We start from the raw sequence: 22,851 nt of genomic DNA, 5'->3' as shown, positions 1-22,851 counted from the left end.
GTTCATACATGTCGCTACAGATTCCTTTACCTAGGGTGTTCGTGTCCAGTAACGCCTCTAGTAGTGGCGGTCGTGGGTACATCCTTGTCCAAGCCTTGTTTTCTGTCCTTCCCCACAACTAGCATGTCCAGTTCATCGTGGAACCGTTTCATCCCCGACTCCCCTGCTGGGGGTTCTGAGGTGTACAGCCCTCAGTAGAAGGCCTCGAAGGTTTTGTTGACCTTTTCTGGGCCTGTTGCTAATGTGACTCTGTTGTCCCTGATTTGTGCAATTTCTCTGGTGGCAGCCTGTGTTCTCAGCTGGTACGCCAGCAGGCGGCTGGCTTTGTCTCTGTGCTCGTATAGGGTTCCTTGTGCCTGGGAGAGTTGGTGCACTGCTTCCCTAGTGGAGAGCAGGTCAAAGTTCCTTTGTCGCTCTTTCCTCTCTGCGAGGAGCTCTATGGTAGGGGCCTCAGAGTATTTACGGTCTAGCTCCAGTATGGAGTCGACCAGTTGCTGCCTAGCTGTCCTTTCCTCCCTATCTCTTGGCGCTTTGAAAGAGATAATTTCCCCTCTAATTACAGCCTTTAGCACTTCCCAAAACGTGGAGGGCGAGACCTCCCCGTTTTGGTTATTCTCCGTATACTCCGCTGTGGCCTGTGATACCCTTTCATTGAAAGCCTTGTCGGCTAATAGGGCAGTGTCCAACCTCCATGTGGGGGGTTAGGCCCTGCCCCTCTCCAACCTCACGTCCATATAATGTGGTGCGTGGTCGGAGATCACAATTGAGGAGTATTCCGCTTTGATCAGCCCTGGAAGCACCATTTTCCCCACAATTCTGGTATATATGTTGTGTACTGGGGAGAAGAAGCAGAACTCCTTTTCCCCTGGGTGGGTGAACCTCCAGGGGTCCACCGCCCCCATCTGTTCCATAAAACGGCTGAGTTCCTTTGCCATGTTTGAGGTCTTCTCTGTTTTGGAGATTGATCTGTCATTCATTGGGTCCTGTACACAATTGAAGCCCCCCCCCCCCTCTCCATGATTAGTCAGTGCGTCGCTATGTCGGGGATTTCCGCCGTGGTCTTTTCATTAATTTTGTGTCCCAGTTGGGAGCATACACGTTGGAGTATTACCGGTGCCCCATCCCGCTGACCATGACGTACCCCTGGATCCGTAACCGTCTTTGTTGCCCTAAACATCGTCCTCTTGCTGATCAATAATGCCACCCCCCTGGCTCTCGTCCCGTAACAGGAATGGTAGGTCTGGACTTCCGGTTGCGGCTGTGCGGAGCTAAGTCCCCTCCCGCTAAAAACCGTCTTTTGGGCTCTTTTTAGGGCCCGCAACGGCGCTTGTTTGACGTTTCCCGGTGTGGGAAGAGGACAGCAACATTCCTCCGATAGTGTATGGAGTGGACCAGGAGTGGGGCGATTATATAAAAAAAAAGAGGCATTGAAGCAAAGAAAGGTGCGAGGGAGGAGGACCAAGATGGCAGTGGGAGGAGACCAGGGCAGCGTGGAGGCAGTGGGCGCAAGAGCAGCAGGAGCTTCTCCAGCGCTGTTTTAAGGAACTAAAAGCAGAGCTGCTGGAGCCAATGAAGGCTTCAATCGATAAGCTGCTGGAGACCCAGGCGGCCCAAGGGGCGGCGATCCGGGAGGTCCGGCAGAAGGTCTCAGAGAATGAGGACGAGATCCTGGGCCTGGCGGTGAAGGTTGAGGCGCTCCACAAGAAATGGCAGGCGAGGTTCGAGGAGATGGAGAACCGGTCGAGGCTGAAAAACCTGCGGATCCTGGGTCTCCTGGAGGGATCGGACGTGGGGGCCTACGTGGTCACCATGCTCAATTCGCTGATGGGAGCGGGGACCTTTCAGGGGCCCTTGGAGCTGGAGGGAGAAAGCGGAGGTTCGGATCTACCAGGATTGGAGTGCGGAGGTGGTGAAGAAGAGGGCTGGATACAACCGGGCGAAGGCAGTGCTGCACAGAAAGGGGGTGAAGTTCGGTATGCTGTAGCCGGCGCGTCTGTGGGTCACCTATAAGGATCAACGCCACTATTTCGAGTCCCCGGAGGAGGCGTGAGCCTTTGTTCAGGCCGAAAAACTGGACTCCGACTAAGGGCCGGGGATATGGGGTCGCGGTGGGCTGAAGGGGTGGGGCCGGAGCTACGAAGCGCGGGCTTTTTCTCCAGCGCTGCGAGTTGAATGGACGAGATCCCGCTGGTAGATAGGGTGGGTGGTGGTTGTGGGAGCGGGGGGGGGGGGGGGGGGGGTTTCCACGCTGGGGGAGGTCGAGGGAATGGCCGGAGTCAGCTGACTTACAGGAGTGCAATGGGGGGAGCAATGCAGCTAGGGGGGAGACATAGCTGGGGCGGGAGACTGGGTTGCTGCTGGCATGACCAAGGGGGAGCTGGAGTTGGTAGAGGAGGTCGGGGTGGGGGTCTGCCGCTGTGGGGAACGGGCCGTGCGGGGGGCGCGGGCATGTTGCTGGCCTAAGAAGGGATATGGCTAGTCGGCGGGGGAGAGGGGCGTGTAGCCCCCTGGCCCAGCTGATAACCTGGAATGTAAGGGGACTGAGTGGGCCGGTCAAACGTGCCCGGGTGATCGCGTTCCTGAAGGGGCTGAAGGCGGATGTGGCCATGCTTCAGGAGACGTACCTGAGGGTGGCGGATCAGGTAAGGTTGTGAAAGGCGTGGATAGGGCAGGTGTTTCATTCGGGGTTGGATGCAAAAAATCGGGGGGGTGGCGATCTTGGTGGGGAAGAGAGTGTCGTTCAAGTCGTCGAGCATTTTGGCTGACAATGGCGGTAGGTATGTGATGGTAAGTGGCAAGCTGCAGCGGGTGGTGTTGGTCAATGTATATGCCCCGAATTGGGACGATGTGGGGTTCATGCGGCGTATGCTGGGCCGGATTCCGGACCTGGAGACGGGGCCTGATAATGGGGGGGGATTTCAACACGGTGCTGGATCCGACATTGGATCGCTCTAGGTCTAGGACGGGCAGGAGGCCGGTGGCGGCCAAGGTGCTGAGGGGGTTCATGGACCAGATGGGAGGGGTTGATCCATGGAGGTTTGCGAGGCCGGAGGCCAGGGAATTTTCATTCTTCCATGTTCACATGGCCAACTCCCGGATTGACTTTTTTGTCATGAGCAGGGCGCTGATTCCGAGGGTGGAGGATACGGAGTACTCGGCGATAGCCATTTCTGACCAGCGCCCACTGTGGCGCCTAGAGGTGGGATTGCTGGCGGACGATGAGGTGAGTGGGCGGGTCTGGAAGTGTATAGAGAGGTACCTGGAGGCTAGTGACAATGGGGAGGTGCAAGTAGGGGTGGTCTGGGAGGCGCTGGAGCCGGTGGTCAGAGGAGAGCTGATCTCCATTAGGGCACACAAGGAGAGGGGGGAAAGGAGGGAGAAGTTGGTGGGGGCGATGGTGAGGGTGGATAGGAGGTACGCGGAGGCCCTGGAGTAGGGATTGTTTGGGGAGCGGCATAGCCTCCAGGCTGAGTTTGATTCGTTGATCACCAGGAAGGCGGAGGCGCAGTGGAGGAAGGTGCAGGGGGCGGTATATGAATATGGGGAATAGGCGAGCCGTATGCTGGCGCACCAGCTTCGGAGGCGAGAGGCAGCTAGGGAGATCGGGGGAGTTGGGGATGGGGGAGGGAACATGGTGCGAAGTGTGGTGGGTATCAATGGGGTCTTCAGGGAGTTCTACGAGGAACTGTACCGGTCTGAGCCCCCCACTGGAAGAGAGAGGGATGGGTTGCTTCCTGAACCGGCAGGGGTTTCCGAGGGTGGAGGAGGGGCAGGTGGCGGGGTTGGGTTGGAGGAGTTGGTCAAAGGGATAGGGACCATGCAGGTGGGGAAGGCACCGGGGCCGGATGGGTTCCCGGTTGAATTATATAAGAAGTATGCTGGGCCCGCTGTTGGTAAGGACCTTTAATGAGGCAAGGGAAGGGGGAGCTCTGCCCCCGACGATGTCTAGAGCGCTGATTTCCCTGATCCTGAAGAGGGACAAGGATCCCCTACAGTGTGGGTCATACAGGTCGATCTCACTCTTAAATGTAGACGCAAAGTTGCTGGCAAAGATTTTTGCCATGAGGATAGAGGACTGTGTGCCGCAGGTCATACACGAGGATCAGATTGGGTTCGTGAAAGGGAGGCGGTTGAATACCAATGTACGGAGGCTCTTGAATGTTATAATGATACCGGCGATGGAAGGGGAGGCGGAGATAGTGGCGGAGAAGGCCTTTGATAGGGTGGAGTGGGGGTACCTGTTGGAGGTGTTGGATTCGGGGAGGGGTTCGTCAGGTGGGTGAGGCTGCTGTATGAGGCCTCGGTGGCGAGTGTGGCCATGAACAAGGAGGTCAGAGTATTTCCGGCTCCACTGGGGGACGAGGCAGGGGTGTCCCCTGTCCCCCCTGATCTTTGCACCGGCGATTGAACCCCTGACCATGGCGTTGAGGGAGTCGAGGAACTGGAGGGGGCTGGTGCGGGGTGGGGAGGAGCATTGGGTGTCGCTCTATGCGGATGATTTGCTGCTATATGTGGCGAACCCGGGGAGGAGGAATGCCGGAGGTGATGAGGATCCTTAGGGAGTTTGGCGATTTCTCCGGGTACAAGCTTAATATGCGGAAGAGCGAGTTGTTCATAGTGCACCCGGGGGACCAGGAGAGGGGGATTGGTGAGCTCCCGCTAAAAAGGGCGGATAGAAGTTTCAGGTACCTGGGGGTCCAGGTGGCTAGGAGCTGGGGGGGGGCCCTGCATAAGCTTAACTTCACGAGGCTGGTGGAGCAGATGGAGGAGGAGTTTAAGAGGTGGGACGTGGTGCCACTCTCCCTGGCGGGTAGAGTGCAGTCAGTTAAAATGACGGTGCTCCGGAGGTTTTTGTTCCTGTTCCAATGCCTCCCCATCCTGATCCCTAGGGCCTTTTTCAGGCGGGTTAACAGGAGCGTTATGGAGGTTGTATGGGCGCAGAAGACCCCGAGGGTGAGAAGGGTGTTCCTGAAGCGGTGCAGGGATGGGGGGGGGTTGGTGCTGCCTAACCTCTGTGGGTATTATTGGGCCGCCAACATGGCAATGGTGCGTAAGTGGGTGATGGAGGGGGATGAGGCGGCATGGAAGAGGCTGGAGATGGCGTCCTGTGTGGGCACGAGCCTGGAGGCGCTGGTGAAGGCGCCGCTGCCGCTTCCTCCGATGAGGTACACCACGAGCCCGGTGGTGGCGGCTACCCTCAAAATCTGGGGGCAATGGAGACGTCACGGGGGAGGTGGGGGCCACGGTGTGGTCCCTGATTCGGGGGAAGCACCGGTTTATCCCGGGGAGGATGGATGGAAGGTTTCTGAGTTGGCACAGGGTAGGCATTAGAAGGATGGGGGAACCTGTTTGTGGACGGGAAGTTCGCGAGCCTGGGTGAGCTGGAGGAGAAATTTGGGCTTCCCCCGGGGAACACCTTCAGATATATGCAGGTAAGGGTGTTTGTTCGGTGGCAGGTGGTGGAGTTCCCACTGCTGCCGCCACGCGGGGTCCAGGACGGGGTGCTGTCGGGGGTGTGGGTTGGAGAGGGAAGGATTTCGGCAACATATCAGGTGATGCAGGAGGAGGAGGAGGCTTTGGTGGAGGAGCTAAAGGGTAAGTGGGAGGAGGAGTTGGGTGAGGAGATTGATGAGGGGATGTGGGCAGATGCTCTGTGAAGAGGAACTCTTCCTCCTCTTGTGCGAGGCTCAGCCTCATTCAATTTAAGGTGCTGCATAGGGCTCACATGACCGGGGCAAGGATAAGCCGGTTCTTTGGGTGCGAGGACAGGTGTGCTAGGTGCTCAGGGAGCCCAGGAAATCACACCCACATGTTCTGGGCCTGCCCAGTGCTGAAGGACTTTTGGAAGGGTGTAGCGAGGACGGTGTCGAGGATGGTAGGTTCCACGGTCAAGCCGGGCTGGGGGCTCACAATATTTGGGGTGGCAGAGGAGTCGGGAGTGCAGGAGGCGAAAGAGACCGGTATTCTGGCATTTGCGTCCCTGGTAGCCCGGCGAAGGATTCTTCTTCAGTGGAAGGATGCGAGGCCCCCAAGCGTGGAATCCTGGATCAATGATATGGCGGGGTTTATTAAATTGGAGATGGTGAAATTTGCCTTAAGCGGATCGGTGCAAGGGTTCTTCAGGCGGTGGCAAACCGTTCCTAGACGTCCTGGCAGAGCGTTAGAAGATGGTCAGCAGCAACCCGGGGGGTTGCCCATCCGCCATGTGGGTAGGCCCCTGCACTCCCGGGTCTTGCTTCGCCCAGAGACCGTACTGGGTGGTTGCTTGCAGTGCTTCCTTGTTCCGAGCTCTTCTGGTTGTGGCCGTTTGTAGCCTTATTGGTGCTCAAGTTCTTGCCCTAATTTCTCCCCCCCCCCCCCCATCCCTCTTCCTCTCCCCCTTCTGTCCCTGTTTGCTCCCCCACCCCTGCTGTGTGGTCCACCCTGTTGGGGGCGCGCGCCGCAGCCCTGCTCTGTTGTATACCTCCGGTACTAGCTTTCCTGCTAGTGCGGTGGCTCCCCCCCCCCCCCCCCCCCCCCCCCTCCTGGGAGTTACTGTCTCGCTTCTCCCTGGCCCATTCTCTACGGTTCCTGCCCGTTCTCTCCCCATTTACCGTGCACTCTTCTCGCTTGCTTTCCTTCTCCGCTCTGCTCGTTCTCTCGTACTGGGCCATGGTCTGCCACCTGAAACGGTCCCTCGGGTAGTGGTTTGCCTTCAGTCTTTCAGGGTGGGTTTCCTGTTTTTGGGGGGGGGGGGGGGGTTGGCTAGGTGTCGCCATCCCCCCTGCCCCCCCACCTTGGCGTGCTGTCGCTCCTTGCCTGGGGCCATTTATTTCTTTTCCTGTTGTCTGTTTTCCAGCTCACATTCCTCGACAGCCTTGTTTGCCTCGGCGGGGGCTGTGAAGAAATACTCTTTGTCCTGATATGTGACCCAGAGTTTCGCTGGGTGTAGCATACCAAAGTGTACGCCGTTCTTATAAAGGGCTGCTTTCACTCCGTTAAACATAAGAACATAAGAACTCGGATCAGGAGTAGGCCATCTGGCCCCTCGAGCCTGCTCCACCATTCAATGAGATCATGGCTGATCTTTTGTGGACTCAGCGCCACTTTCCGGCCCGAACACCATAACCCTTAATCCCTTTATTCTTCAAAAAACTATCTATCTTTATCTTCAAAACATTTAATGAATGAGCCTCTACTGCTTCACTGGGCAAGGAATTCCATAGATTCACAACCCTTTGGGTGAAGAAGTTCCTCTTAAACTCAGTCCTAAATCTACTTCCCCTTATTTTGAGGCTATGCCCCCTAGTTCTGCTTTCACCCGCCAGTGGAAACAACCTGCCCGCATCTATCCTATCTATTCCCTTCATAATCTTATATGTTTCTATAAGATCCCCCCTCATCCTTCTAAATTCCAACGAGTACAGTCCCAGTCTACTCAGCCTCTCCTCGTAATCCAACCCCTTCAGCTCTGGGATTAACCTAGTGAATCTCTTTTGCACCTCCAGTGCCAGTACGTCCTTTCTCAAGTAAGGAGACCAAAACTAAACACACTACTCCAGGTGTGGCCTCACTAACACCTTATACAATTGCAGCAGAACCTCCCTAGTCTTAAACTCCATCCCTCTAGCAATGAAGGACAAAATTCCAGTCGCCTTCTTAATCACCTGTTGCACCTGTAAACCAACTTTTTGCGACTCATGCACTAGCACACCCAGGTCTCTCTGCACAGTAGCATGTTTTAATATTTTATCATTTAAATAATAATCCCTTTTGCTGTTATTCCTACCAAAATGGATAATCTCACATTTGTCAACACTGTCTTCCATCTGCCAGACCCTTGGCAGTTCTTGGTCTGTCTGGCCCAGCTCGGGATTGTTTCCCAGTCTTGGTACCGATGCAGTTTGACTATTACTACCCTCAGTTGCTCCCCGGCTTTGGGTTTTGGGCGCAGTGGCCGGTGTGCCCTGTCCATTTCTGGTGGGTTGGGGAAAGTTTTCCTCCCCACCAGGTTGCCCAGCATCTCCGCCATGTATACTGTGGAGTCCCTGCCTTCGGTACCCTCCGGTAGGCCCACAATCTGTACGTTTTGCCTTCTCGAGCGGTTCTCTTGGTTGCCCACTTTGCCCTTCAGGTTCCCCTGCGTCGTGACCAGCCTCGCCACCTCCTTTTCCAGTGCCGTGATCCGATCGCTCTTGCGGCGTTGTCCAACTCTTTAATGGTCGCCTCTTGGGCTTCCAGTCTCTTCTCTGCTCTGGGCGAGCTGTATTTCGGCCAGGGCCTTGGCCACCGCTGCCTTCGCCGCGGCCTCCATGTCTGCTTTCACCTCTGCTTTTATTTCCTGCTGGTGCTCCCTCAGGGCCTCGGTGAAGGATGTCTTCCAGTTCCTTCCTAGTACACGGGGAATTTGCTCCTGCTTGTCCTGCTCTTTTAGTTTCGGCGAAACCTCCGCTCCGCCGCCTCGTGCGCCGGTCGGCTCATCTGTGTGTGTTCGCCCCTGGCCCCTTCTGCTCCTGGTGTCTGTTCTGCCTCTAGCTTGGTTTCCTTCGGGCATTTTCGCTTCTGGTCTCTCGCTTTCTTCCTTTCCTTGTCTTATTAAGGTTGGGGATTGGATTAGTGCATCTTTTTAGTGCGTTTCGTTGTATCGTGGCTGTTTTTCGGATCCATGGGAGGATAGCCGCCTTACATGCGACTGCTCACCACGTTGTCATCACCGGAAGTCAGCCTGCATAATTTTGCATGACAGTTGCATCCTCTCAATTTTGGTACTGTAACATTCATATAGATCTGATTCACACTTCTTCCAATGATTGAGTATGCCTTTTGGTGCTATGGACACCAGAAAGTTACAAGTGTTTCCGAACCAAGGTTTCATGTGAAGTCAACATGACCTCTCTGCTTTTGCACTCTATTTCTCTAGAAATTAATCATAGATGTAAATGTAAGTTTTTTTCGATGACTTTGCATTTTTTTTTTTGCTGCTTTGTGGGATTTGTCCATCTCTATTTCCAGATCTCTGCTTATCCCATTCTCCACTTTGATTTAAGGGCTGGTTTAGCTCAGTGGGCTAGACAGCAGGTTTGTGATGCAGAACAAGGCCAGCAGCACGGGTTCAATTCCTGTATCAGCTGAGAATTCTGAATTCTCCCCCTCTATCCGAACTGGCGTTGGAATGTGGCGACTAGGGGCTTTTCACAGTAACTTCATTGCAATGTTAATGTAAGCCTACTTGTGACAATAAAGATAATTTACATCCACCTCATTTAGTTTCTTATTCTGGAACAATGTGAACCACTTCACATTTGATTATATTTGAAACTACAGCATAGTGCTACCACCTCTGAATCAAGAGGTTGAGGGTTCATATCTTTTTTCTGGGTCTGAGCACAAAAATCAATGCTGACGTTCCAGTGCAATGCTGACACTGAGGATGTGCTACACTGTCAGGCATGTCATCTTTCTAATGTGTTAAACCTTGGCCCTGTTGATCTCCTTGTGGATTTAAATTATTCTTTGGCACTGATGGGCAGGGGAATTCTGTCCAATATCCCAGCCAATGTTTATCCCTCAATCAACATCACAAAAGCAGATTATATGGTCGTTATCACCTTGCTGTTTGGGGAGGTTGTTTTGTCTAGATTGGCTGTTGAGATTCCGATTCCAACAGAAAGTATACTTCCAAAGTATTTAATTCATTGTTCTAAAGTGTTTTGGGACGACCTATGGTCATAAAGGGCCCTAAAGAAATGCAAGTTTTTCTTTGCAATCCTGTTTTCCTGCATGTATTTTTTTAATGTATTTTATTAGAAACCTGTATCAAAGCAAGTTACAGCAAATATACACCCTGGGAAACATACTTCCCAACAATCAACTTTACAGTCTGTACAGATTTTTCCCCCTTTTCATCCCCCCCCCCCCCCCCCCCCCCCGTGCCGAACAGCCCCTCAAACACGGTCACAAACACCCCCCACCTTTTCTCAAACCCGCCTGCTGAGCCCCTTAACTTTATCTTCTCCAACCGCAGGAAGTCGTACAGATCACCCAACCATGCCTCTACCCCCCCGTGGCGATGCCGACCGCCACTCTAGCAAAATGCACCACTGCCCAATCAGAGGCGACGGCCACGACATCGGCCTTCCTCTCCATGAGCTCTGGCTTCTCTGAAACCCCACGTATCGCCACAAAAGGGTCTGGATCCTCCACTACCCTGGCTAAGACCATGAACACTCCCAGTCAGAATCTTGGCAATTATTCGCAACTCCAAAACATGTGCGTGTGATTCGCTAGCCCCCACCCACACCTCTCACACTCATCTGCTACCCGCTTGAAAGAGCTCACTCATTCTCGCCAGGTCATATGCACCCTGTGCACCACCTTAAACTGTATCAGGCTCATCCTTGCACAAGAGGAGGTCCCGTTTACCCTTTGCAGTGCCTCACTCACACTCTCCAATTGATCTCCCCTCCCGCCTCTGCTTCCCATTTCTCCTTGATCTTCACCACCCACTCACCTCCCTGCTCCCACAGCTACTTCCCCAATTCTCCCCTCCACTTCCACATCTGGAAGCAGCAGTCGCTCCAGCATGGTGTATCCCGGCAACCTTGGGAACCCCTCCAGACCTTTCGCGCAAAGCCCCTAACCTGCAGATACCTGAACACACTCCCCCCTCGGCAGCTCTACCCTCTCCCTTAGCTCCACCAGACTGGCAAACCCTTCCTCCGAATACAAATCCCTCACCATGACCAGCCCCACTTCTCTCCACCTCCTGTATATAACAACCCCCCCCCCCACCGTCAAACCCATGATTCTCGCACAGAGACGTTAGCACCGACATTCCAATAAAATGCCTCCTCGGCTGATTCCATATCTTCGCCATGGACTGCACCACTGGGCTTCAAACTAGACCCCCGACAAGATTCCTCCTCCATCCTAACTCTCCTAACCCCTTCCTTTTCCGTCCCACCACCGCTGCACCTTGTCCACATTCGCCGTCTGATGATGAAGCAAGTTCGCCAACGGCAACCCCCCCCCCGAAGCCTCTGCCTCTGTAGCAGGGTCCTCCCCACCATCGGCACTTCCCTGCCCCCACAAAGTTAGAGATGATCGTGACCACTTTCCGAAAAAAGGCCTTTGGTATAAAGATCGGGAGAGCCTGAAAGATAAACAAGAACTTCGCAGAATATTCATTTTCACCACTTGGACCCTCCCTGCCAACGTTAAGTGCAGTGTATCCCACCTCCTAAGATCCTCCCTGTCCTCCTCCACCAGCTTTGTTAAGTTCCACTTATGGAGCCCCGTCCATTCCTGCGCTACCTGAATCCCCAAATACCTAAACCTATCCCTCGCTACTGTAAGTGGCATCCCCCTAAAATTAGCCCGCTGTCCCAGCTCATTCACTGGGAATTTCTCTTTTCCCAACATTCAGTTTGTATCCTGAGAACCCTCCAAACCTCCCCGGCAGGCCCAGAATCCTTCCCATACTCTCGAACGGATCCGAAACATACAACAAGAAGTCATCGGCGTAGAGCGACACCTGAAGCTTCCTCTGTCCCCTCACAGTCCTCTGCCACTCCGCCGGCCCCCTGAGAGCCATCGCCAATGGCCTATGGCCAGTGCAAATAGCAACGGCGACAGTGGGCACCTCTGCCTCGTACCCCTGTGTCAGTCAAAGCTTTGTGAGCTCATATCATTCGTCTTCACCCTGGCTCTTGGCGCCACACACAGCAACTGCACCCATGCCACAAATCTCGGCCCAAACCACAAACCTTCCCAAAACTTCGAACAAGTACCGCCACTCCACCCGATCAAATGCCTTCTCCGCATCCATGGACACCACCAACTCCGGTACCAGAGCCCCTGACGGATTTATCACCACATTCAACAGCCATCTTCTATTACTCGCGAGCTGCCTGGCCTTCATGAAGCCTGTCTGATCTTCTGCAACCACCCACGGGACACAGTCCTCAATCCACCCCACCAACAACTTAGCCACTACTTTCACATCCGTGTTCAATAGTGATATGAGTCTATACCACCCACATTCCACCGGATCCTTCCCTTATTTTGGGATTAGCGTGATTACTGCCTGCCTCGTCTCCGGCAACTCCCCTTCTCCAGTGCTTCATTAAATGCCCCCAACAGATGTGGTGCCAGGCCTGTCGCAAATTCCTTCTAAAATTCTGCCGGATACCCATCCGGCCCAGGGGCCTTCCCCAACTTCATAGCCCTGATACTATGCAGCACCTCCTTGAGCCCCAGTGGCTCCTCCAACGCCTGCCTCTTTCTTCCTCCACCTGGGGAAATTCCAGCTCGTCCAGAAACCGCCCCATGTCCCCCTCCTCTCCTAACGGGTCTGCCTCGTAAAGTCCCTGGTAGTACCCCCCCCAAATGCCTCATTTATCTTCCCTGGCTCCCACACCACATCCCCAGCCCCAGTCAGTATCTTCAATATGTCCTGGACGCAGCCTGCTTCAGCTGCTGGTGCACCAGCATGCTCGCCTTATCCCCATACTCATATTGCACCCCTCTTGCCCAACCGCCCTTCCCGTTGTCAGCATGTCAAACTGCCCCTGCAACTTTTTCCTCCTCGCTAATCCCTCCACGGTGGGCACCCTTGAATATTCCCTGTCCCCCTCCATTACCTCGCTCACTAGATGGTCATGTTCCGCCCTCCTTTCCTTATCTGCACGATCTGTAAACAAAATAATTTCTCCCCGGACCACTGCCTTCAGTGTTTCTCAAAAAATGCCCGCCGATGCCTCCCCATTCTGATTCAACTCCACTCACTCACTCCTTAATCGCAGCCTGCACCTTATCAGAAAAACCTTCATCCGCCAACAACCCCGAATCAAACCTCTACCCTGGCCCCTGCTCTCGCCCCGTTCTAAACCGAATCTCCAGCCAGTGAGGTGCATGGTCCGAGATAACTATCTCCACATACTCTGCCCCCTCCACCCCCACCAAAATTTCCCGACTCACTACGAAGTAGTCAATCCTCGAATACACCTTATAGGCATGTGAAAAGAAGGAATACTCCCTTCCCCTTGGGTTCTGAAAACGCCATGGATCCACCATCCTCTCCATAACCCCCCACCAGCTCCCTTGCCATTCATACCCTACCCATCGACCTGGGGCTTGACCTAGCCACCTTCGGCTCCAGGCCACAGTTAAAATCTCCTCCTATGATCAACTAGTGCGTGGCCAAATCCGGGATCACTGCCAGCAACCCCCTCATAAAACCCCACATCATCCCAATTTGGGGCGTACACATTTACCAACACTACCGGTGCCCCTTCCAATATCCCACTCACAATCGCATATCTCCCACCTGGATCCCTCACCTCCTTCGCACGCTCAAATCCCATTTTTTTGCTCATTAAAATCGCAATTCCCCTCCATTTCAATTCAAACCCCGAGTGAAAAACCTGCCCGACCCATCCCTTCCTTAACCTAACCTGGTCCTTCACACGGAGGTGCGTCCCCTGCAGAAAGACCACCCCCGCTTTCAGGCCCCTGAGGTGCGCAAACACCCGTGACCTTTTAACCGGCCCATTCAGTCCCCGGACGTTCCATGTTATCAGCCTTACAGGAGGCGTATGCCTCCAATCCCCTCTACCGTATGTCATCTTCCCCACTTAACTCCCGCCCCCTTAATTCCACCCTGTACCTAGCCCATCCCAGGAGGCCCCTTTCTCCGCCCCTTTTAGTACAGCTAAAATTTTAAGTTGAGCATTTGTCCAAGTTTATTTCTCCTTTTTCCTATTACTGCAGATCTTCAATACCTATTTATTTGTTTTTTTAATTTTATGTTTAGGCATCTCGACTGAGAGAAGAAGCACACAACATGGGAAGCATTCACATATCTGAAATTTGTACTGAGCTTAAAAATTTAAGGTCTTTGGTTCGAGTATGTGAAATCCAAGCAACTTTGCGTGAGCAACGGTAAGCAACTCTTCTGCGTGATTCATTTGAGCACCATTTTGCAGGAGATTTAAACCCCTTTAAATATTGCTGGCTTTTTGTGTAGCATTCAACAATTTTGTTTCTGTCCCATGTGTATTTGGGGTAAATGCAATAATCACAAAATGGGATGATAGATTGTGGTTAGCAGTTGTTAAATATATAATTTGAATGCAATCCTAACTGTTTTAAGGCACTGGCTTTATTAGTTTGTTGTAACCTGTGTATATTGCAGCTTGGCTTCAATAAGAGAAGGGGAAGCGTGGTCTCAGCGTTCTGCTGTATAATCTAGCCCTTTTCATTGTGAATCCTCCAATCAGGTTCCTCTTCTTAACATGGAGAACTAAGAGATGAAAACAAAGGGGTGCAAATTTTTGACATTTTGTGCAGCATCTAATTCTGTGCACGCATGTGAACTTTAGGAAAATAAAATAATTTCCTTATTGTCCAAGGATAGAAGCTCAATTGAAGGCAAATATATTTTAAAGTGACAAATAATGGACAGTGGTGGATTAAGAGCTGAAATAGACCCTGTTGCAAAATTGACTTATTGTGTTTGTAGTGGTGAAAGTATGCATTTGTAAAACTCAAATTTAATAACTCTTACCAAATATACTAAATTTGATAATTTCATACATTCAAATAAGACGTAAACATGCATCGTCTTCTTTGAGAGCAAACAAGATAATTTTAAAAATCTTTCAATTTGGCTGTATTTGTTTTAATCTTCAGTGTTATAACATGTCACTATGTTACTAACTGTTAGTTTTATCCCTCCCCTTTTGTTTTTTTACAGGATACTATTCTTGAGACAACAAATTAAAGAACTTGAAAAACTGAAGAATCAAAATTCCTTTATGGTGTGAGGACTTGTGAAGAAATTGCACATGGTTTAAAGCCAGGGACTGTAAACGTTTGCCCAGTCTTAAACTAAAATTTGAGCTGCGTTTGAGAAGGCTTTGGACCGTGGAGCTGGGCAAAGGGGTGGATTGGGAAGGGGATATGGAGGGTTCTGATTCAGGGGAGATAAGTGGTTGATTTGTAAACCCTTGAAATGTAGATTTCTTGTAGATGTATTCTTCACGTTGTAAATATGTTTTGTAGAGTGAAGCCATGGGAAGCCATGTGTATCAGAGCTTTGACATCTGAACTAATCAATGCTGAGGTGGCTAAATACCTAGCCTTTTACATGTTAACTTGTCTGCAAACTAGCTTTGGTAATTTTCATCATTCAGTGATAAGCATTTCCTAGAATCCTGGCATCAGCCAGTGTGCATCACGGCTGCAACAACTGGAACAGTTTGGTCAGTACACAAATTAGCATGGAGCACCTTCAGATTCCACAGACCCAGTCAGGAGCAGCTCTGCAGACAGCTTTCTTCATTGCAAGGCAGTTACAATTTTTTTTCTTAAGACATTGTGGTCAAGGCACTTGGGTTCACCAACTTTTCATTCCTCTGTACAGCAGTTCATTAGTGATGTGCTGTTGTATGGGAAAAAAATACAGGTTGTTGCAGTAGGTAAAGTACAAATTGATTTCTTGTATGCCTACCTAATTGCTGTGTATTTGCATTAGTGCCCTGTTTTGAAACAAAAAAAAAATGGGAGCGAAGAAAGATTGATACAGGGCATGTGTGTATTTATTAAGCGGCAGAAGCCACTCGAAGGATAGTGACAGAAGCCCAATGTTATTTGCTAACATTGTTGACGATGGAAGAAAGCCGGTCAGTCATGAAAAGATGTATGTAAATATAATAAACTTTTGTTGTTTAAAGCACTGGGTACCCTTCTTTTTATTCAGCTGTGCATACAGGAAGCTGAACTGCTCTGGCAAACCTGATTGGGAGCAATCCTTGTTGGATGCTTGTTTTTCTTTGTATAGAACTCTAGCTTTCCAGAAGAGATCATTTTGTGCAAATATGAATGACAGAAGAACTTTTTTTTTCTTTTTGTAAGTGATTCAATGACTAAAACAAGAATTTCAACAACGGTTTTGGATTCCATGCCTGTAATTGGCTTGTGCAAAGTCTTGGTTTACCTGTATTGCTATAATGACACGTTTAATTTGAAGGATGTTTGTGTTGTAGCTAACTGTGCAAGTAAGGTGCTGACTGCTGTTCTTTTGCCATCACAATACGCTAGATCTGTGTAATTTGAGCACACAATCATCATTGGAAAATGATGGTGGAGCTCAGCTTTGTATATTGTTTCCTAAAGTATATAAAAAAATAAAACTATGCTACCACTGGTTATGCTCACTTTTCTTTCATGTGTAGTTTACCTGGGTTTGGCACAGTTTATTAACCAAAATCTTTGCTCAGATGATTAAGGAACATATTTTTTACCAATATTGCCTTATTAACAAAATTTACCTTCCAGCCTTTCTTGTGCTAGCACTTCATTTTATTTGAGCAGGGATTTTGATGTCCTTTAGAAGAAATGTAATAATTGAAAACATTTTTATGAAGGAGAGATGATTGATTTGTAGTTCAACTTGCTCTCAGTCTTGACTTAGTTACAAATTATGATTGTGTTAAATTACGTATGTGCCCGCTAAGCCCACACACAGTGGTCACTTATCTGAATAAATTTTACCATTTAATTCAGTTTGAACAAAGGCAAGGGTACCAATTAAATTCTTGCCACTTTTATGATCAACTGAGTATCACAGAATTTTTTTCACAGAATTTACAGTGCAGAAGGAGGCCATTCGGCCCATCGAGTCCGCACCGGCTCTTGGAAAGAGCACCCTACCCAAGGTCAACACCTCCACCCTAACCCCACAACCCAGTAACCCCACCCAACACTAAGGGCAATTTTGGACACTAAGGGCAATTTATCATGGCCAATCCACCTAACCTGCACATCTTTGGACTGTGGAAGGAAACCGGAGCACCGGGAGGAAACCCACGCACACACGGGGAGGATGTGCAGACTCCGCACAGACAGTGACCCAAGCCGGAATCGAACCTGTGACCCTGGAGCTGTGAAGCAATTGTGCTATTCACAATGCTACCGTGCTGCCCCAAAAGTAACAGTAGTAATTCCTTAATAAATTGCTTCTCTTCAGTAGGCACTCTGTTCTTTCTCAAGTTTTTGCTTGAAGCAGTCATTGTATTCATGTGTCTTTATAGTTTGCAGAGATTTAATTTGTGTCTTTAAACCTGTAAGTTAAACTTTTGAAAAATGATTTTAATTTCTATTCCGATAATCAACCCTTTGGAAACTGGTGTTGGGGAGTTTGTTTACTAACCACTCACCGAAGTTGATCAAATCAAAACCTGGTTCTGAAAATGAGCATTGTAATATTGGTGCAATGCAATTTTGAACAACTCACTCCACATTCTGACCAATTTTCTAAAATATTTTGTTTGATTCTAGGTGACTTTTGAAAATGGTGTAACTGGAAGGTATATGCATCATTCTTTCAGTTTTAATAAATCCTTCCTTTGCATCTTAAGTGTAATATTTTGAATAATATTTGGCTGGCTTTTTGCTTTCCATATTTATTTAAAAAAATATTTGCCATGTCTTGTAGAGCAAACAACGTGAGATTGTCAAAACTTTACATGATGGGTCAGATAGGAATAGCAGAACAAACTGATTATCCCTGTTGAGCCCCACAATTGAGGTAGGTCAGCTTGGAATGCAGAAACGTAAATATGTAATTTTACTACAGCATCAATGCTCCCCTTGCCTCATTGAGGTATCCTTGAATACCTGGAAATTGTACATTTTGGGTGCTGTACTGTATAGTGAGGTATTCCAGCACATTACGTTTAAATTTTTCATTGCACGTTAGCTACATGTGCTATCCATATAACCCTGACAAATGCTTTTGGATGATTTCTTCATGGCTGCACTTCTTCCATGGCTTCCTGCAGCCATGAATTCTGATTCAAATGTCAAAATAGCAAGAAGCTAGATGCTTTTTTGGGTCAACTAGATTGCAAGTGCCTGGGTGTTTCCATATGCATAAATTACAGCATCTTTTTAGCATTAGATTACCATAATTCGTATCATAAATGCTGTTATGGCAATAATTAAGGTGTAAACTATGGATTTGGATATTGATTTAGCAAACTTTTTGAAGTTCATACTTTGGTATAGCTGGCATTACAGCTTAAGAATGAGTCATAAATACTTTTAAAAAGGTTTTCCAAGCCGTGTGGAGTGAAGTGTTGCACAGAGTGGAGGTGCGGTGACATCTGAGTGCGATGTAGACAGTTGGGAACTTGGTACAGCTGTCTTCAAGGCAAGAGAGTGTCAAGGCAGAAAGTTTGTAAACTTCAGTTGTCTAATTTGAGTCCGAGTTGCAAACATAATGGCATCAGAAAGTGGGAGAATTACCTGGACACTTTTTGTTTCAGAAGGCAAACCACACACCCCTTGGGATAGGCAGAGTGTTATAGTTGGTCAATGGTCAGGGACTGGAGAATGAGTGCAAGTGAAGCAGGTAGCAGGTATGGGGAACCTGTAAGGAGCAATGCAGAAGCCTCGACACATGACATTGAGCAACAGATACAAGGTGCTTGGTACCTGTTTGCATGAGAAGGACTGCTGCAGAGGGGGGGGGGGGGGGGGGGGGGGCAGCGAAAAATAATTGTGGGGATAGTGTATCCAGGGGGACCAGATACTGTTCTCTAGTTCTGCAGCTGCAACCAGGAGCTCCGAAATCTATGCAGTGTCAGGGCTGGAACATTTCGGCTGGAGAGGGAGGATGGCAGTTCACATGGGAATGAACAAAATAGGTAGAACAAGGATTGATATTCTGCTGAGAGGTTAGGGTCCAAATTTACAGGCAGAACATCAAGGATAATTACCTCTGGATTGTTATCTGAGCCATGAAGCAATTGGCATAGGATGGGCTCTATTTATACTTGGCTGAAACCATTGTCCTGGCCAATCATATAACTAGATTTTGGGAGGTGGGGGGGATGATGGTGTTTGGATTTGGGTGAACAGATTTAGAATCCAAAGAGTCATGTCAAGGCGTAGGGGCAATGTGGCTAAAGACAAGAAGAGTGGGACAGGAAGAGTCAGAGTTTAACAGTAATTGTGCATCAATGAATAAGGTCCGTTCAGGAAATAGTATGAAACTGAATGAGCGAAACATCTGCAATTTAGTAGATGAAGTAGTGGCACAAACAGAGGTTTAGATCTGATTGCCATTACTGACACATGGTTACAAGGTAACAAATGTTGGGAAAAATAAATTTTGGGGTACAATATTTCAGAGAGTCATCCAATGGCAAAGGAGAAGGGGTAGTAAAGGATGGCATAAGAACATGAAAGGACCTGGGCTCAGGATCATGAAGTTGAATCTGGGTGGAGATTAGGAATAGCAAAACCTGGAGAAGACTGGTGGGAATAATTTATAGGCCTATTAACTAGTTGGACTGGACAGAGTATTAAATAAGTTTATTTGAGTTTGGAACAAAGGCCGTGTAAAACATCATTGGGACTGGGGCGGTCAAATTAGCAAGGGTGGTCAAGAAGATAAGTTTGTGTAATCATTTTGTGAGTTTCCTGGAGCAATGCATCATAGAACCAACCAGGAAAAGAGCCAATTAATAATTATTGTCGCAAGTAGACTTACATTAACACTGCAATGAAGTCACCATAAAAAGCCCCTAGTCGCCACACTCCGGTGCCTGGTCGGGTACACTGAGGGGGAATTCAGAATGTCCAATTCACTTAACAGCACGTCTTTCGGGACTTGGAGGAAACCGGAGCACCCGGAGAAAACCCGTGCAGCTGGGGAGAACATGCAAACCGGATCCGCACAGACAGTGACCCAAGCCAGGAATCTAACCTGGGAACCTGGCGCTGTGAAGCAACAGTGCTAGCCACTATGCTTCCATACCGCCCTGGTAAACCTCGTATTGTGTACAGGCAGGGTTAGTTAGTAATGTCATAGCAAAAGACCTGCTGTTACTCTTCCTTTTTTAAATACATGTTAGAACACTCAATCTGCTTTTAGATTCTTGGCAGGGAGTGGAGAAATCATGGGGAATGAGGAAATGACTGAGGCATTGAACAAATACTTTGTGTCAGTCTTCACAATGGAAGGCATAAGCTGCATACCGGAAATGGAGCGTCACCTCGGGAGTGAAGAAATGAAAGTAATTAATATCAGCAGAGAAAAGTATTGCTGAAATTTAAGGAAGCACAATCCAACAAATGGTAGGGACCTGATGGCTTGTCGCAGGGTTCTAGAAGGGATCGCTGTAGAGATACTGGATGTACTGGCTATGATTTTCTGAAATTCCTTTGATTCAGGAACATTGGATTGGAAGTTGGCAAGTGGAACACAATTTTTCAAGGTGGGGAGGGGTGTGTGGCTGATGGATAGAAAAGTGAATTTCAGGCCAGTTAGCTGAAAGCACTTGTTGAAAAATGCTGGAATCCATTATTAAGGAAGTCTTAGCGATGCACTTATTATTAGAACAAGTCAACATGCTTTTGTGAAAGGAAACTTGACAAATGTTTTTGTAGTTTTGAGTATTTAACTGTTAAGGTAGTTAAGGGGAACTAGTAGATATAGTATATTTGGATGAATGAAAGGCATTCAGTAGGATACTGCACAAAAGTTCAATACATCAGATAAGAGCTTCTTCAGTTGTGATAATAAATTAGCTTGGATAGAGGATTGATTGGACAAGAAGTAATGAATAGGGATAAATCGGACGTATTCTTGTTGGCACGGTGTGACTTGTGAAGTACTGCCAGAATCTGCTGTTGCCTATAGTAATGGCTTGAATAAAGATACCAAGTGATATATCCAAGTTTGTTGATAATACAAAGCTAGGTGGGAAGGTAAGCTGTGAGGTCACAAAAACGATATAAACCGGTTAATTGACTGGATAACAAGTTGACAGATGGAGTATAATAGAATCCTTACAGTGCAGAAGGAGGCCATTTGGCCCAGAGAGTCTGCACCAACCCTCCAAAAGAGGCTCAACTCCCCACCCGTAACCCCACCTAACCTTTGGACACTAAAGGGTAATTTAAGGTGGCCAATCCACCAAACCTGCCCATCATGGACTGGGAGGAAATCGGAGCACCTGGAAGAAACCCACACACGCAGGAAGAACCACACAGTCACCCAAAGTCTGAATCGAACCCAGGTCCCTGGTGCTGTGGGGCAGCAGTGCTAACCGCTGTGCCACGATGCTGCCCTTAGTGTATACTGTTCCCTTTCAAGTTGTCCTCCTTGAAGTAAACTACCATTATTGACATTCTCTAGTGTTCCGAATCTTATGAATACTTTTGTCTAGATTCTCAATGGTCTGCCCAGACTTCATTATCATGACTTCTGGCCATTTTGAGTGCATGTCCACCAAGAACATGTGACCCTCCTGTGAATCATGTGGGCAAGTGTGAGGTTAACCACTTGAGACGTTATCAATGGAAAAGCAGAATTTTAAAAAACATGTGCAGCTTGTAATTGTTGATGTTCAGGGAGACTTGGTTGAGCTGGCACAAGGAATATGGAAAGTTGGTATTCAGGTAAAATTAATTAGGAAAGTAAATGGCATGTTGGGCTTTACTGCAAGATGATTGGAGTACAGAATAAAGAAAACTTGCTAAGGTTGTACAGGGCTTTGGTGAGACTACATTGAGAATACTTGCAGTTTTGGTTCCAGTAGTTAAGGAAGGATATATTTACTGTTATGATCCCAATTGATACTATTGGACAGGAAGGTCCCAAACCCTGGTTCAATAAATTGTAACTTGTATATTAGAAACATGGATGGACAGTCGTAGGACTGCCAATTAGTTTTTTTTACAAAAGAAAACATCAAGCATGAAAAGATTAACTATGACACATTACTCCTTCACTCCCACTACACCTTTACAGATGCATGCATTTTTAAAGACATCACAAGAATCAAAATATAATCTTACACCATGTTGTTCTCGGTAAATAGTCTTGTGTACACCAACAGGCCATACTGTGGTTTGACACACCTAACTTTGAAACCAAGTGGCAGACACCACCCTAGACAACTTCTGTGGACGTCTCATCAAACCTCCCCAAATATTTATCACACTGAACCAACTGGTCTCACCGGAACTTGGCTTCCACTCGAGTGTTTCAAAACTAATTCGCAGCTTGAAATCTTTGCCAAAAAATGCTTTCTTTCAGGTGCTTTCACCCAAGGATCCTCTTGCAGGATTTCAAATTATTTCTGTATTTCTTTGCCTTGAATTGGCATGTGTATTCAAGCTTCCATAGCCATGCCAACAGAATGCCACTGCTTTGTAGGCTGTATTAAGGTGTCACCAACCTTCGGATTACTTCATATATCTGACTGCACTTACTCCATTGTCTTGCTTCTCTTCTAGTAGTGCCTATGTGAGCTGCTACCTAGCTCCGACTGATTATGGGCTCTGGTGTAAAACTATGCTCAAAATTCTAGATAAAGTGGCCCCCTGGTTGCTAAGCAACAGTTTTCTTTAACTCTTGTTTGTGATTAAAATTTATGACGGGCAGCACGTTGGCGCAGTGAGTTAACACTGTGGCCTCAAGGCGTCGAGGTCCGAGGTTCGATCCCGGCTCTAAGTCACTGTCTGTCCGTGTGGAGTTTGCATATTCTCCCCGTGTGCATGGGTTTCGCCCCCACAACCCAAAAATGTGCAAGCTAGGTGGATTGGCCATGCTAAATTGCCCCTTGGGAAAAAATGAATTGGGTACTCTAAATTTATAAAAAAACTAAGCACAGTTTGAAATGAAACCCAACCTCACAGATGTGCAAACACCTTTGTCTAGCTAAAGTTGTACGCAGAAACACAAACGGACAAATCTGCTAATTTTTATTCCTAAAAACAAATATCGATTACTTAAAATACTTCTGTTTCGGGTCCGCATTATGGTGCCGTGGTTGGCACTGCTGCCTCATGCCGCTG

At 48.7% G+C, this 22,851-nt stretch overlaps 1 protein-coding gene across 4 annotated transcripts in view; it reads left to right on the top strand.

Moving 5' to 3' along the window:
• waca (WW domain containing adaptor with coiled-coil a) overlaps positions 1–16,186 on the top strand; it is a 175,723-nt gene extending 159,537 nt beyond the window's left edge. For all 4 annotated transcript variants that reach the window (XM_072508388.1, XM_072508386.1, XM_072508387.1 and 1 more), the window contains 2 exons: positions 13,793–13,920; positions 14,735–16,186. In XM_072508388.1, the coding sequence (XP_072364489.1) occupies positions 13,793–13,920; positions 14,735–14,804 (198 nt within the window). In that variant the 3' untranslated portion in view covers positions 14,805–16,186. The remainder of the gene's footprint in view (positions 1–13,792; positions 13,921–14,734) is intronic.
• Positions 16,187–22,851: the final 6,665 nt, after the last annotated feature.

The sequence above is a fragment of the Scyliorhinus torazame genome, chromosome 6 (assembly GCF_047496885.1).
Source record: "Scyliorhinus torazame isolate Kashiwa2021f chromosome 6, sScyTor2.1, whole genome shotgun sequence".
Classification (NCBI taxonomy): Eukaryota; Metazoa; Chordata; class Chondrichthyes; order Carcharhiniformes; family Scyliorhinidae; genus Scyliorhinus; species Scyliorhinus torazame.
The sequence above is the reverse complement of the archived record's forward strand: the minus strand, read 5'-3'. Positions and strand labels throughout refer to the sequence as shown.